We start from the raw sequence: 14,548 nt of genomic DNA, 5'->3' as shown, positions 1-14,548 counted from the left end.
TCCGCATGTTGTGTTCTGTGTGCTGCGGCTGAGTTCCCTGGTGGCATTTTACCAAGTAACAATTGCTAAGTGTGCAAATTGCAGATGCAAAAATTAGACATTTCCTAATTGAACCCTTGCCCTTTTAAAAATAACCATCCATATGCTTTAAAAAGCATATTCAAGTTCATAGGGTCATAAAACTTTCAATTAACCAAACTTTCAATTAACCATGAATATGTAGAAATCAAATAAAAATCTACTTGCGAGAACCTATAATCTTAGAAATGGAAGGGACTTCAGGCATCCTTTGGATAAAGCTAAATTTTATGAATGAACAAATGAAGGGAAATCTAGCAGAGAAAGTGATTTGCCCAAGAAAACTCAGCCCGTTTATCTGGCATTTTATCATCAGTAAGAATTTTGTTAATTTCCACATCAATTGTGCTTATGTGTACGACAAACTCAAGAAACACATTTTCACACACTATAAATGGACAAATACCCAAAATGGGGAAAGTTTTTTCTAATTACAAAAGTGTGGTTCTCCTATCACAGGACAAAACAAAACAAATGCTGGGGAAGAAGGAAGAGAGTGAAGGAGGGAAGAAGAGGTCCCAGGCTGAGCTGCAGAAGAGCAGGAGACAAAACTTGCCAGTATAGAGTCAGGACCTGTAGGGAGTTGAGGATAGGGCATAGAAGGAGAGAGGGAAATAAAGGGTAAAGAAGAAGAAGTGAAAAACAATTCATGGTTTTATTTCTTGGCTTATTATCACACATTTTTTAAAAAACAAATTTTGATGTCAGACTGCCTTAGATCAAATCCCAGCCTCATTACTTCCTAGCTATAAATTCGTTGCATCTTTCTGCAATTCAGCTTCTTCATCTGTAGTAAGATCCACTTCAGAGAGTTTATGTCTGCTTGCATACTCCAAGAAGCAAATGCCAAGAGATTTCCTGGGGGAAAGGCCAACGAAACATGAAGTGGGAGAGAGCATAGCCTTCTGCTGCAATGGGGTTCTGACTCCCAGGAAAACACAGAAGGAAAGACTGGGTAGGAAAAGCCTCATTTGGTGAATTTCATCAAACCCTAAATTCTTGGCCAAGCTAGTGGGATGTACCCAAGCAAATTTTACCACTAAAGGAATCCTGAATTGGTCAGGAAGGCTCTAGTATCTTACTGTTATCAGCCTGAGAGAAAGATAATCTTGTGGAAGCTGATCTTAGTTCATTCCGAGTGCTATAAGAGCATAGTATAGACTAAGTGGCATGTAAACAACGGAAATTCGTTTCTCACAATTCTGGAGGCTTGGAGGTACAAGATCCAGGTGCTGGCAGATTTCCTATCTAGTGCGGGCCCTCTTTCTCTAGACAGTCATTTACCCACTGGAACCTCACATGGTGGAGGAACCTCTCTGGGGCCTCTTTTATAAGTGCAGTGATCCCATTCATGAGAGCTCCATCCTCATGACCTAATCGCCTCCCAAAGGCTGCACCTCCTGTCTATACCACCACCTTGAGGGTTAAGATTTCTACATATGAATTTTGGGGGGACATAAACATTCAGTCCATTCCAGAGCGCCTCTGGTGGATCCAAAAGACAAGAAACTGGAGGCTTTCATTCAGTGAAATTCTGTACTGCAGGTTGTCTGGCAGGTAGATCGGATGAGGCGCCTCCAAGGTGTCTCAGGGCAGCAGTGAGAACAGTGCATCAGGCAGGAGCATGGAGAGTTTCTGGTAAATGTTAGACCTGATTACTATTATTATTACTAATGTTGTTAAATGAAAACATCTTTAAAATAATTTTTTTTCAAAAACAAATGCGTACGTTTAAAATAAAAGAAAAAGATAATAACTGATTAAAATGTCTCCAAAATATAAATTTAGCAGAAAATCAACGTTCATTCAAGCCCTACATGTCTTACAGTACTATTGTATGAAGCAGAGTTTTATCCTGAGACTATTTCTTCCTCTGCGGCAGTATGTGTGAGAGCTAAGAACTCGAATTCCAGAGCCAACCTAGCTGATCTGGAATCTTGACTCCACAGTTGGTTAGCTCATGACCTTAGGCAACTTACTTAACCTGTCTGTGCCTCAGTTTCACCACTCAATAAAAAAGTGGTGAGAATGACAACTGTCTGCCAGGGTTGTCCTGAGGAGTAAATGAGTACGTATTTGTAAAGAGTTTACATTTGTAAAGGGTTTAGAATCGTGCTTTGCAAAAAGGAAGCACAGTATGTGAATGCTAGTTCTTATTACCCAGAGAGAGACACATTTATGGGAACCCATCCAATTTCCCACTGGGTCTGGACAGACACTTTCTCCTGTATTTGTTTTACCTCATTAATTTCAATTACTGACTATGAATGTCTGGTCCTTAAGTTTGTTTACTAGTGGAGTTTTCTTTAGCCTTTGAAATAAATTTTTGAACAAATTTGTAAACATTTTATTACTGAAATTTGGTAGTATTTATTTTGCTACAACTTAGCCTTTAAAGCTACATTATTTAAATATTTGAAAAGTGAGGTAGAGCCATTTCTTCTTGTATATTTCCTTACATGATCAACTTTGGAATTTTTAAAATGATAGATATAATTTGGAATTTCATTTGATATTTGATTGATTTAAAGGGGTGTACACACACCCCTTTAATGACTAAATCAATATGAGTGTGTTGCATATATAGATATAGATGTAGATTATATAAGTCTATGTATATATGTCTGTGTATATATGTGTGTACATATATCAGCATACATATATGAGTGAAGATAATTTCTGAAATAAAGATGAATACAATTCTATGACTCAGATATTTTTCAATATTGTTTTAATATATTATGTTTAGTCTTTTTGTCTATATATTTCTGTTTCTGTTTGTGTGTCTGGGTAGTGTGTGTGTCATTATGGGTATGTAATTGAAATTTACATAGCATTTATATAATTTCGTATTTTTGTTTAATTTTTATTTCATGCTGTATCCTAAGCATATTCATATCATTAAAACTGCTTCAAAATGGATTTTAATTCTTGCATATTATTTCATAATGTGGATGTCATCATTTAATTTATTCAACAATTTTTCTAACATTGAACATTTAAGTGCCTGCATAGTAATATTGTAACAGGCATGCTTTTGCTTTAATAATTGTTTCAATTTCTGATTATTTCTCTAAGCCAGGTATCTACAATTTTTTGTGAATTTCTTTTTACCAATAATAATACTATATGGTTAGTTTTATTTATATAGGTGAATTTAATTTCAAAGTCATGTCATCTGTTGGAACTTACATGCTTTTTTCTTTAATCGTTTACCACAATCTGAATTAGAACTAGAAATAAAAATAAAACCAAAAGTGCATGTAAAGATGAGAATGATTGTCAAACTCAGTCAACCCATTTTACATTTTAAAAATAAAACTATTCTTAGCTACAGTCATTTTAAAAGTCTAATTTTCAGTTTGATTTCATTTTTATAACATTTTTAAAACTACTAACAATAATATCTAAAATATATAATGAGGCTTATTCACTTCTCTTTGGGTGGCTCATGTTAAGTGGCAAGATTTGTTTTTTTTACCAAGAAGCAATGATTAAGTCTAATTTTCCACAATAAGAATTATTCTTACAAATAAGTAATTACTGAGACTAATTTTCCAGATTAAAATATCATAATAATGTGACATGCTTTATATTTTTTAAAAATACCCCTGAAATACTTTAAGCAGGATAGACGCTTTTCATTTTTCTGATACAAGTGATTTTTTAATCCATCAGCATTTTCTAACATTGTCATTTTAGGCCTGATAACATTGCATTTCAAGAAAGTCAGCCGAAGCTGGTAATGCAAACTTGACCATAAAAGATGATTTGTTATAGATAGATAAGAGATAGGCATATGAATAACTCATCAGAGAATGAAAGTTTCCTTTACTTACCTGCTCTGGTTCTTTAATACGTGTTCTCACTAAGCAATTTTAGTTATCAAATGTTTGTTGAACCAATTATTTGGTCAGTGTAAGCATAACCTGAAAATTATATTTATAATGTGAACATTATAGCAATGATTAAAAGTATGTATGGATATGTGACAAAATTCTATCAAATGCTAGGGCGAAAAGGATTATTTTAACATTAGGCTGCTGGTCGATAATGCTGAAAGTACTTTTACCAAGTAGGAGTCCATAGATCTGAAAGTAATCAATTCAGATTACTAAGAAAGAAGCAAGTAAAATTTTAAATTAAGACTAGAAATACCACCTATAGGTCCTTTCCATATTGCTATTGGAACCTTGAGAAGTATTGCGACAGGCTGGTGAAAATACAACAGACAGTAAAGGAAATGCCTAATTCTGCAGTTAATTTTGATAAAATATCAGAATAATTGAACTTTTCTCTTTGGATATCCTAGAAAAGGTCCATTTGATTGAATGAAAACCCAGTTGTCATAACATCAGTGAGGAATCCTGATAACTCCCAAGTTCCTCTTTTCCCACCAGATCTTTGGTATTGTGATTCTTGGTTCACTTTGAGTTAACTGATTTAAATTTAATTTTTCTCTCCTCTTCCATTGCCAGCCTGGGACCTTTGGTCTGCAATCAGCAAGGGGCTGTGTTCCCTGCAACTGCAATTCTTTTGGGTCTAAGTCATTCGACTGTGAAGAGAGTGGACAATGTTGGTGCCAACCCGGAGTCACAGGGAAGAAATGTGACCGCTGTGCCCATGGCTATTTCAACTTCCAAGAAGGAGGCTGCACAGGTCTGTAAATACCACTTAAGTCCTACATATTCACTCTGATAGTTTTAGGGTCTGACTTCTGTAATGGTTTGTTCTTTTAAAGGAAGCGCAGATTGATACAACATATTTAACATAATGAGTAATGTCTACTTATTTTTACATTACTTAAAAAAAGAAATACATGGCAGTTTGAAACACCGCCTTAATAACTGTGTGCAAGTACTCAATAAAAATCAGCAGAAGCTCATTTGGTTGTGTTCCTCCCTGTCTGTGACATTCCTTCAGCCAGTCACTCAAAGACTGCTGCAGCTTGAAAGGTAGATGTTCGACTTTTCTGGTACCAATCTTATCTTAGTTTAAGCTCAAACTCCACGCCAAAGCATTTCAACTTTCCCTTTTTCCTATTGCAAAATTGGTATCAGGATCAAGAAGTCAAGGTGGTTTTTTTTTTTCTGGTACCCCAAAATATGTTTTCATCTACTTTTGGCTACCTTGAAAACTGTGACGTTCTAAGAGAGAAATAGGTTGGCTCTAGATATTTAGTTCATCAAAAAATGCAGGCAGAGGTTTCTAACCATGATTCCCTCAAGCAGTATTCTTATACATCTAGCCACAGCCTTCACCCAAATCATGAGCTAAGAAAATATCACTTGGCATGCTGCAGATGAAAGTAAAGATTGAATATTAACCTTGATTTATATGCCACTAATTTCGAATTGACCCTTATTCCAACAATCACTAGTTTGAATATTACCTTTGCTTACTAATGTCATTGATTCAACCTGGATAATGCTCACACACTCTCAGCACCATAGTAAGATTTCAAAACATTATTATTCACTGTTGTGGCAAATTTATGTAGGAAGCAGTAGGAATAATATTTAAAACTATTTAAATAACCAATATCTTTCAGATACTCTCTAGCACTTTAGATATGTGGATTTTACCATAAATTAAGCCATGATAAGTTATTCTAATTGTTATAATTGTAGATCCTGTAAGAATCTGTATATCTCTAAGCCAATATCTGTATATACTTAAAAATTATAAAGCTGTATTTTAAAATATACTCTGTTCTTTAAATCCAAAGCTCACTGACATTTTTACTTAATATGAATTAATGAGGTAGTATTATGTATTTACTTACCTATAGTAACAAATTATAAACGAGACCAAGAATGTTATTTTAAATTATAGAAAGGTGACAGCATTTAAGAATTGAAGACCAACTAACATTCTGACCCAAAGAAACATCACAGAAAAAAAAAAGCACAAAACAAGCAGGTTAGTAATAGGACTGAGGACATGACTTGCACAAAACAGCCTGGATTTGTCTCATGGGTCCCTCAGTAACTAGTTCTGGGACCTTGAGTGATTTTGTTTCATTTCCACCTACAAAATTCATCTATTAAATTAAGATAATAATAGTATCTACCACACATGGTTTTTGTTACAATTAGTTGAGTTAGTGGCTATAAAATATTTAGAGTAATGCCTAGCATGTAAGTGCTATGGAAGCATTTATCATTATTATTATTATCTTTATTAGTTTTATTCATTGTGGTATACATTGTGCTTTGGCACAGGAAAACTAGCTAATTACTCAGGTCTTCTTTCTATTTAGTGTTATGATTCCACTGAAGAACTACTTAAGATAATTTCTGTTTGCAAGTAATGATTTGGACTGTCCCATGACATTTTTTAGCATATAAATTTAAATGTAATGGTAACTATTTTTCTTCTTAATGAAGGACACATCTAAAATAAATCATTTGACTTAAAATTAGCAACAGCAGTAATAACCAAAACAGCAACGACTAACATTTATTTAGTGTTTACTCTGTGTAAAGTATTTTTCTAAGCATCTTTCACAGCTGGTATATAATGCTGTGAGCAATGATTATTGTAATCTCATAAAAAGTGAATTTAGTCAAATATTCTAAATATATTCAGTGAAAATGATTTAGTCATTATATAACCAATTAAAAGTTTACTTATAACATTAGTCTTCTATTTGAATTCAAGTATTTGGGTTTCTTCCCTCACTTAACGTTTCTTTGACATGAAACGCTGCACTAAAAATATTCTTAGTAGCTGGGTCAACTATCGCTATGTGGCATGAGTTCCTTGTCTTGGATGACTTTGCAGATACTCTCAAACATTATTTTTACAATCTTTGAAAAAGTACAAAAGGTAGATAACTTTGTACCCTTTGAATATTGCATGATAGCAACAAAAATGAAAAATCTATACAAAAAAGTTAGGTGGTAAATAAAAATCAAAAGTATCTTTATATATAAACAGTGTCCATAATTCAACCATTTTAAAGTTTTTGCAAAATTGGAATATCCTGATGTGTGTGTTTCTGACTATATACATGATGTACCAAATTTAAGAAGCTTATTAAGTTTTTTGGTTTTTACTGTAGATCGGGCTCATCAACAAGGAAAAACTACTCCGTACAGCATAAACAAATCAGAAATGAACTTAAAATAAATATACAAACAAAATAGTAAACTTTATAATACCTGGATATAAGGTATTACAGTTAACATGGAATCTGATAACACCAGTTCTTTCCTTTCTTAAACTTCATAAGAAAGCTAAAAATACTTTAACTTTTGAAATTATTACATGAAATACGTCTTATATTTATTGAACAGCTACTTTCTGAAATACATTGTATTATAATATAAAAGATGAATGAGGAAAGTTTTTATTTCCAAATATCCTTAAGTATAGAACTGAAAAGAAAGTAAGACAAACCAACACAATATAAAACTCAACGCTTTGTATCAAATTTTTACTTTTTTTTCCCCTTCTTTGTTTTCCCTCTTACACCTGTGAAGCTTGTGAATGTTCTCATCTGGGTAATAATTGTGACCCAAAGACTGGGCGATGCATTTGCCCTCCCAATACCATTGGAGAGAAATGTTCTAAATGTGCACCCAATACCTGGGGCCACAGCATTACCACTGGTTGTAAGGTGAGTGAACCACTTTTTTGCTCTGATAATTTTTTGGAGAGATCTTTGTTTTGTAGAGCTCTATAATTGGGCGTTTCAGAATTCAATATTATATCACAAAATAACGTAGAACTATTACTATAATGTGATTGCAAATATTAATCAGTATCTTACAGTTTACTTGTGGGAAAGATGATGAAGTAAGCACACATTGATGCAGCTGAACCCTTGAAATCTACAAGAGGGGTACAAAAGAACAAAAAATTCTATAATAATACCAGAAAAGAGCTATAACCTCATACCTAGGCACAAGGACATACATCTGCAAAGTATGAGGAAATGAGGAACTAATTAATTTTCCAAAAATCTATAGAAATGGCCCTGGATTATGACTAGGTTTTAGGTTTCAGGAAGTAGTCGAGATCATTCTGAAGAGTCATTTTAACAACATTTAGCTGGGAAAAAAATCATTTTTTCCCATTAGTAGACCATGGAAAGTGACATGGCCAGAGTCATGTTCAGAGAAATCTATCTACATTAGCAGGGATGGGTAACAATTTATAAGGCTGTTGAAGAAATATTAATGAGAGATGCCAGAAGCCCGGACCCAGTCAATGAGCATCAATGAAGATATATAGAAAGCGAGTTACATTTTAGAACTCAGACTGATACAGCCTGGCAAACTCATTGATTTGGGGAATAAGAAAGAGAAGGCGTAAGGATGACTCCCAGGTTTTGCTTTGCAATGGAGTAGATGATAATAAGTACCATTTATGGTTATAGGAATTATAGGAGGAGGAGCAAGTGCAGGAAGGAAACATAATCACTTTGGATTTTTATCAGCTTTTTGTGAAGTATTAATAAAACAAAATTCACTCATTTAAAGAAATGAATTTTAACCCATGATTACAGAGGTGTAATCAACGCTTGTGTCCCATTGCCATGAACTCCCCATCACCTCCCATGCACCTACTGTTTTGCCTTCTAGCATTGTAATTTTGCAATTTCTACAACTTCTTAAAAATAGAATCATAGTCTGTTTTTTGGGGGGAGGATTGTTTGTTTCTTTGTTTGGCTTCCTTCACTTGCTGTTATGTTTTTATGATTCATCCATATTGTTGCATATATTGGCAGTTTATTCTAAAAATTGCTTGATAATATTCCATTTGTATAATGTACAGTGACTTGCTTATCTGTTTATCATTTGATGGGTGTTTGGGTCATTTCCAGTTTGGGGTTACAATTTTTCTATGAACAGTAGCATACAAGTCAAAAGCATATTTAGAGACAAGTGTTTCCTCTTTTTTTCATAACAACACTCCACATGTTTACCAACTCTTGGAATGTTAACCCTATTTTAATTTTAAGAATTCTGAGGCATGTGTATTTCTATTGTTTGCATTTATTTAATGCATAATAATGTTGGGAATCTTTTTTTTATTTATTTGTCATTTATACATCTTCTTTTATGAAGTGTTTACAAAGCTTATGCCCATTTTTTTTTTTTTGAGTTGTTTCTTTAGTAATGCATTGCAAGAATTCTTTATAGATTCTGGATACATGTTCTTTAACATATGTTAAAGCTTGCTTTTCATATAGATTGCTTTTTCCTGGTTTCATCATCTAATTTTTATGAACACTAGCTTATTATCTTTTTCTTTTATAGTCCATACTTTTTTATGTTCTACCCAAGAAAGACAAGGTCCAAGAATTTCTCTCCCAGGTTTTCTTCAAGAAGTTTTATAGTTTTAGGTCTTAAATGTAGGTTTGTATTTCATTTTGAATATTAATTTTTCTGTATATCAGGTAATGGTCAAAGTTCACTTTTTATGGATATCCAAGTTTTCAAACATTATTTGTTGTAAAGACTATCTTTTTCCCATTGAATTACTTTGGCTCCTTTGTCAAAATCTATCGAGACACTGTGCATTTCTGGACTCTTTCCTGCTTCACTGATCTATTCTTATGTTAATACTAGTTAATATATTAATTGTTGTAGCTTTCCAGCAAGTCATAAAATCAGGTATTGTAAACTCTTCAACCTCATTCATCATTTCCAATACCTTTTGAGTACTTTACCTCCTTTACATTTCCACATAACTTTTAAATTTAGCATGTCAATTCTTTACCAAAAAGCCTGCTAGGATTTGGCTGAAATTATATTGAATTAATAGGTCAATTTGGGAAGAAGTGACATCTTACAAGTATTAGATATCCCAATGTATGAACATAGCATAACTCTGCATTTATTTAGGTCATTATAATTTTTTTCTCAGAAATGTTTTCTGGTTTTTGATATGCAAGCCTTGCATATATATTGTTAAATTTATCAGTGTTTCATATTTTTGATCAAAAGCAAATGCTACTGTATTCCATTTCAGTTTTAAATTTTGTTACTAGAATAGAAAAATACAATAACTTTTATATATTAACCTTCTATACTGTAATCTTGCTAAACTTATTAGTTCTAGTTACTTTTCGGTCCATTTAGTGGGATTTTCTTATAGATAATCATGTCATCTGCAAAGGGAAATTTACTTCCTTTCTAATCTATGTAACTTCTGTGGCATTTTCTTGTCCTATTGCAGTAAACTATTGACTAGAAGTGGTAGAAGAAAATATCCTTGCCTTATTTCTTATATTAAGTGGAAAGCATTGTCTCTTACAATTGAAAATGATGTTGGCTATATTTTACCTATAGGTGCTCCTTATGGTTTGAGGATGCCCCCTCATGCTTTTAGTTTGCTGAGAGCTTTTATCAAGAATATGTGTTCAATTTTGTTAAATGGACTTTTCTGCATCTATTGAGATGACCATATGATATTTATTTTTCAGCTGTTAATATGACAAATTATACTGATTGATTTTCAAAATGTCAATCCAGTCTTGCAATCTTTAGATTAATCCTGCTTGGCCATTGAGATTATCCTTTTAAAATTATGTTGAATCCTGTTTGCTAGCATTTTGTTAATGATTTTGGATCTATGTTTATAAGGAATATTGGTATGAACTTATTTTTTCTTGTGGCGTTGTCGGGATGAGATACTGCAAGCCTCACGAAATGGATTCAGAACTATTCCCTCCTCATAATTTCTAAAAGAGTTTGCACAATCAATGAAGTAGAAAAAAGAGATACTTTAGAGGAACCCAAAAGCTGGTTCTTTGAAAAGATCAGTAAAGTTGATAATATTCTAGAAAGGTTTATCAAGAAAAAAGAGAGAAGAAACAAGCAGTCAAAATCATAAATAAAGGGGGACATCACTATAGATCCTATAGACATTAAAATAATAATATGGTAGAAATAGGAACACCTTTTGCCTAATACATGTAACAACTTGTATGAAAAGAGCATTCCTTCTTTTTGCTTACTTTGAGTTTAATTTTTCTCTTGTGTTCCAAGTTTCTTAAGGTTAAACCTTAGATCATTGATTTGTAATCTTTTTTCTCTGCTAATATAGGCATTTTGTATTAGAATTTTTTTCCAGGAACTGCTTTGTTTGCACTCCACATATTTTGATATGTTGTGCTTTAATTTTCACTTGGTTTAATATAATCTTTCATTTATTTTGGGGATAATTTTTAGTTTCTAAATATTTGGGGAATTGTCAAGGTATCTTTACTGTTGCTAGTATCTAGTTTAATTCTAAATTGGTCTGAGAACATAATTTGCATTATTTCAGACCTTTTGAAAACTATTGAGATTTAGTTTCATGGCCCAGAATAGTGTTCAGTTTGTTTATTATAACATGTGCACTTGAAAATAATGTATATTCTGGAGTTGTTGGATGAAAACTTCTATAGAGGTCAATTATCCTTAATGGTTTTTATATCTACATGTTCTCTCAGTTACTGAGAGTGTTGGACTATAACTTTGTCTGTTTCTTCTTTCACCTCTCTCAGGTTTTATTCACATGTATTTTTGAGCAGTGATATTAGGTGCATGATCATTTAGGATTGCTATGTCCTTTTGAAAAGCTGCTACCTTTTGGCATTATGAAATGTCCCTCTTTATTCTCGGTAACATTCCTTGTTTAGAAGTACACTTTTCTGATATTTATATAGCTATTCCAACTTTTTAAAATGATGTTTGTGTGGTATATATTTTTCACACCATCACCTATTTCATCTCTCTTTTTAGTGTTTTAATGTGTGCCTTTCTTTTTTTCTTTTTTTTTTTTTTTTTTTTTTTGAGACAGGGTCTCACTCACTTGCCCAGGCTGGAGTGCAGTAGTGTGATCTCAGCTCACTGCAACCTCCCCACCTTCTGGGTTCAAGAAATCCTCTCACATCAGCCTCCAGAGTAGCTGGGACTAAAGGCGCACACCACCATGTGTGGCTAATTTTTAAATTTTTGTGTAGAAATGAGGTCTCACTATATTGCCCATGCTGGTCTCAAATTCCTGTGCTCAAGTGATCCTTCTGCAAAGTTCTGGGATTACAGGTGTATACCACCACGCCCAGCTTACGTGTGTGAGAGAGAGAGAGTGTGTGTGTGTGTGTACATAACATATATTTAGATCTTTATTTTTCAACCAATCTTAATAATTTAGCCTTTTAATTTGAGAGTTAAGTCATTTCCATTTAATGTAAATATTGGTATGATTGGATTAAGCCTACACTTTGCTATTTGCTTTGGCTTGTCTTATCTGCTCTTGCCTTCTTTTTTTTTTTTTTTTTTTTTTCTTATTGTCCTGCCTTCTTTTGCATTAATTTGTATAACATCTTCTCTTGACTTTTGGATTATTAAAGATACCTATTCATTTTGTTTCTTTGGTTTTGTCTAGGAATATATATCTTTAACTTTCCAGAATGTACATTAAAATAATATTATACCACTTTACGTTTAGCATAAGAACCTTACAACAGTAAACCTCCAATCCCCTTTCCTACCTTTTGTACTATGTTGTCATATGTTTTTACTTCTATATATTATACATCTGACAATATAAGCTTATGATTTTGATTTCAATAGTCAATTATCTTTTTTAAACAAGAAAAATTTCTCCTATAGCTATTTTTCCATGTACATATCAATTCTAATGCTTTTAATTCCTTTGTGTACATTAAAATTTTCATTTCATATCATTTTTCCTCTTCCATTAACTACTTCCCTAATCTTTATCATTTTATTCCTGTTATATCAAGTCTGCTGACAATGATTTTTTCCTTTTTCCTTTTCTTTTTTTGGTTGTTCCAGTAAGTTTTTGTTTTATTTATTTTTTTCTTTTTTTTTCTAAACAAGTTTTTGCGGAGTATGTAATCCTAAATACTGGTTTTCAGCAATTTAATTATGCTTTTTGTTTTTTTGTGTGTGTTTAATAATTATTTTTTCATAGGATTAATTAGATCTGTTGACCCTGTAGGATTACAGTTTTCATCAAATTTGGAAATGAAAGTTGTCAGCCATTATATCTTTAAATATTTTTCTGTTCTTCATTCCAACTGTCTTTTTCTGGAAATCATTTTTTGTATGTTGGACCAATTGATATTTTCCATCTCACTGAGGTTCTTTTTTTTATTATTATTTTTGTATCTGTATTTTTTATTTCTGATAGTTTCTATTATTAAGTGTCCAAAGTCACTGATTTTTTAATGCAGCCTAACCTGTTTTTAATCCAATTGAGTCTATTTTTTATTTTAAACATTGTATTTTTTTATCTTTTAAATTTCCTTTTGGACATTGTGTGTCTTTTATTTCTTTACTATATTCACAATTTTTCATTTGTTCTTGAAAATAAAATGTTTATAAACATTAGCATTTTTTAAATGGTTGTCTGCTAATTCCATCTTTTTTTATTGCAAGACTATTTCTATTGACTGATTTTTCTCCTGTTTATGAGTCATATTTTCTTGATTCTTTACATACCTGGTAATTTTTGTTTGGATGCCAGGCATTATATACTTTTCATTGTTGTGTATTGGATTGTATTATATTTCTTTAAAGAATGTTGAACTTTATCCTGGAAAATAGTTTGGATAGTCACGGGTCACTTGGATTCTTTTGAAGCTTGCTTTTAAGTTTTGTTAGGGAAGATGCAGCAGAGTAGTCTGAAAGCCAGCGGTCAGTTAGCCCCTCTACTAAGCCGTGAAACTTCTGAGAATACTACCTAGTTGGTTACTATGTCTCTTTACTCTGGTTGTTGAAAATATGGCTTATTCCAAGCTTTCTCTGGGCTCTAAGAATTTTTTCAGCCTAGAGTTTTCCAATGCCATTTTCCTTCATCCCATGCATGTACCTATCAGCATTCAGCCAATGACTCAAGGGAACCCTTCTGCACATCTCTGAAATTATCTTTCTATCTAACTTCTTTCTTTATGAACACATATTCTATTTGCCGTCATAAGTTTTAGCAGCCTCAGCTTCCTCAGATTCCACTCTTTGTCTCTCAACTCAGCTATAATACGGGCTTTGGGTTTACCCTCTCTGTGTTGCAGCCTAGAAATTGCCTCTGTACTCTGCTTCATGTTTTTTTCCTTCTCTCAGAAATCACAGTCCTGTGCTTCCTGTAATTCAATATCTAAAAACAATTGTTTCTTGGTCTGTATTTTTGTTTTATTTGGTTGTGTAGTTTAATAGCTTAACAAAGAAGAATAAATACTGTAAAAACTAAGAAGAGACTGTTCAGAAGAAGAATATTCTTCAGTGCCTAACGCAACACAAAGGTCACGTAGGATTACTGCTGAAGTGTGTTCATTAAATTGAAGAGCAATAATAAGGGCATTTTTTTTTAATGTTAGTGAGAGTCATTCCAATTGATTCCATTGGGTTGTGAAATATTGGAACATGATGACCAAGTGTGGTTCTGCTTGACCTAATAGCAGTACCCTATAGAGATATAAACTCTTTTTACCACTGAGGTAGCACAG

The 14,548-nt window shown here is 32.8% G+C and overlaps 1 protein-coding gene across 7 annotated transcripts in view; it reads left to right on the top strand.

Moving 5' to 3' along the window:
- LAMA2 (laminin subunit alpha 2) overlaps positions 1–14,548 on the top strand; it is a 676,086-nt gene that overhangs the window by 442,292 nt on the left and 219,246 nt on the right. For all 7 annotated transcript variants that reach the window (XM_030928801.1, XM_030928799.1, XM_030928802.1 and 4 more), the window contains 2 exons: positions 4,557–4,737; positions 7,566–7,702. In XM_030928801.1, coding sequence (XP_030784661.1) covers positions 4,557–4,737; positions 7,566–7,702 — 318 coding nt within the window. The remainder of the gene's footprint in view (positions 1–4,556; positions 4,738–7,565; positions 7,703–14,548) is intronic.

This window comes from Rhinopithecus roxellana, chromosome 4 (genome assembly GCF_007565055.1).
Source record: "Rhinopithecus roxellana isolate Shanxi Qingling chromosome 4, ASM756505v1, whole genome shotgun sequence".
In the NCBI taxonomy this organism is placed as follows: domain Eukaryota; kingdom Metazoa; phylum Chordata; class Mammalia; order Primates; family Cercopithecidae; genus Rhinopithecus; species Rhinopithecus roxellana.
The sequence above is the reverse complement of the archived record's forward strand: the minus strand, read 5'-3'. Positions and strand labels throughout refer to the sequence as shown.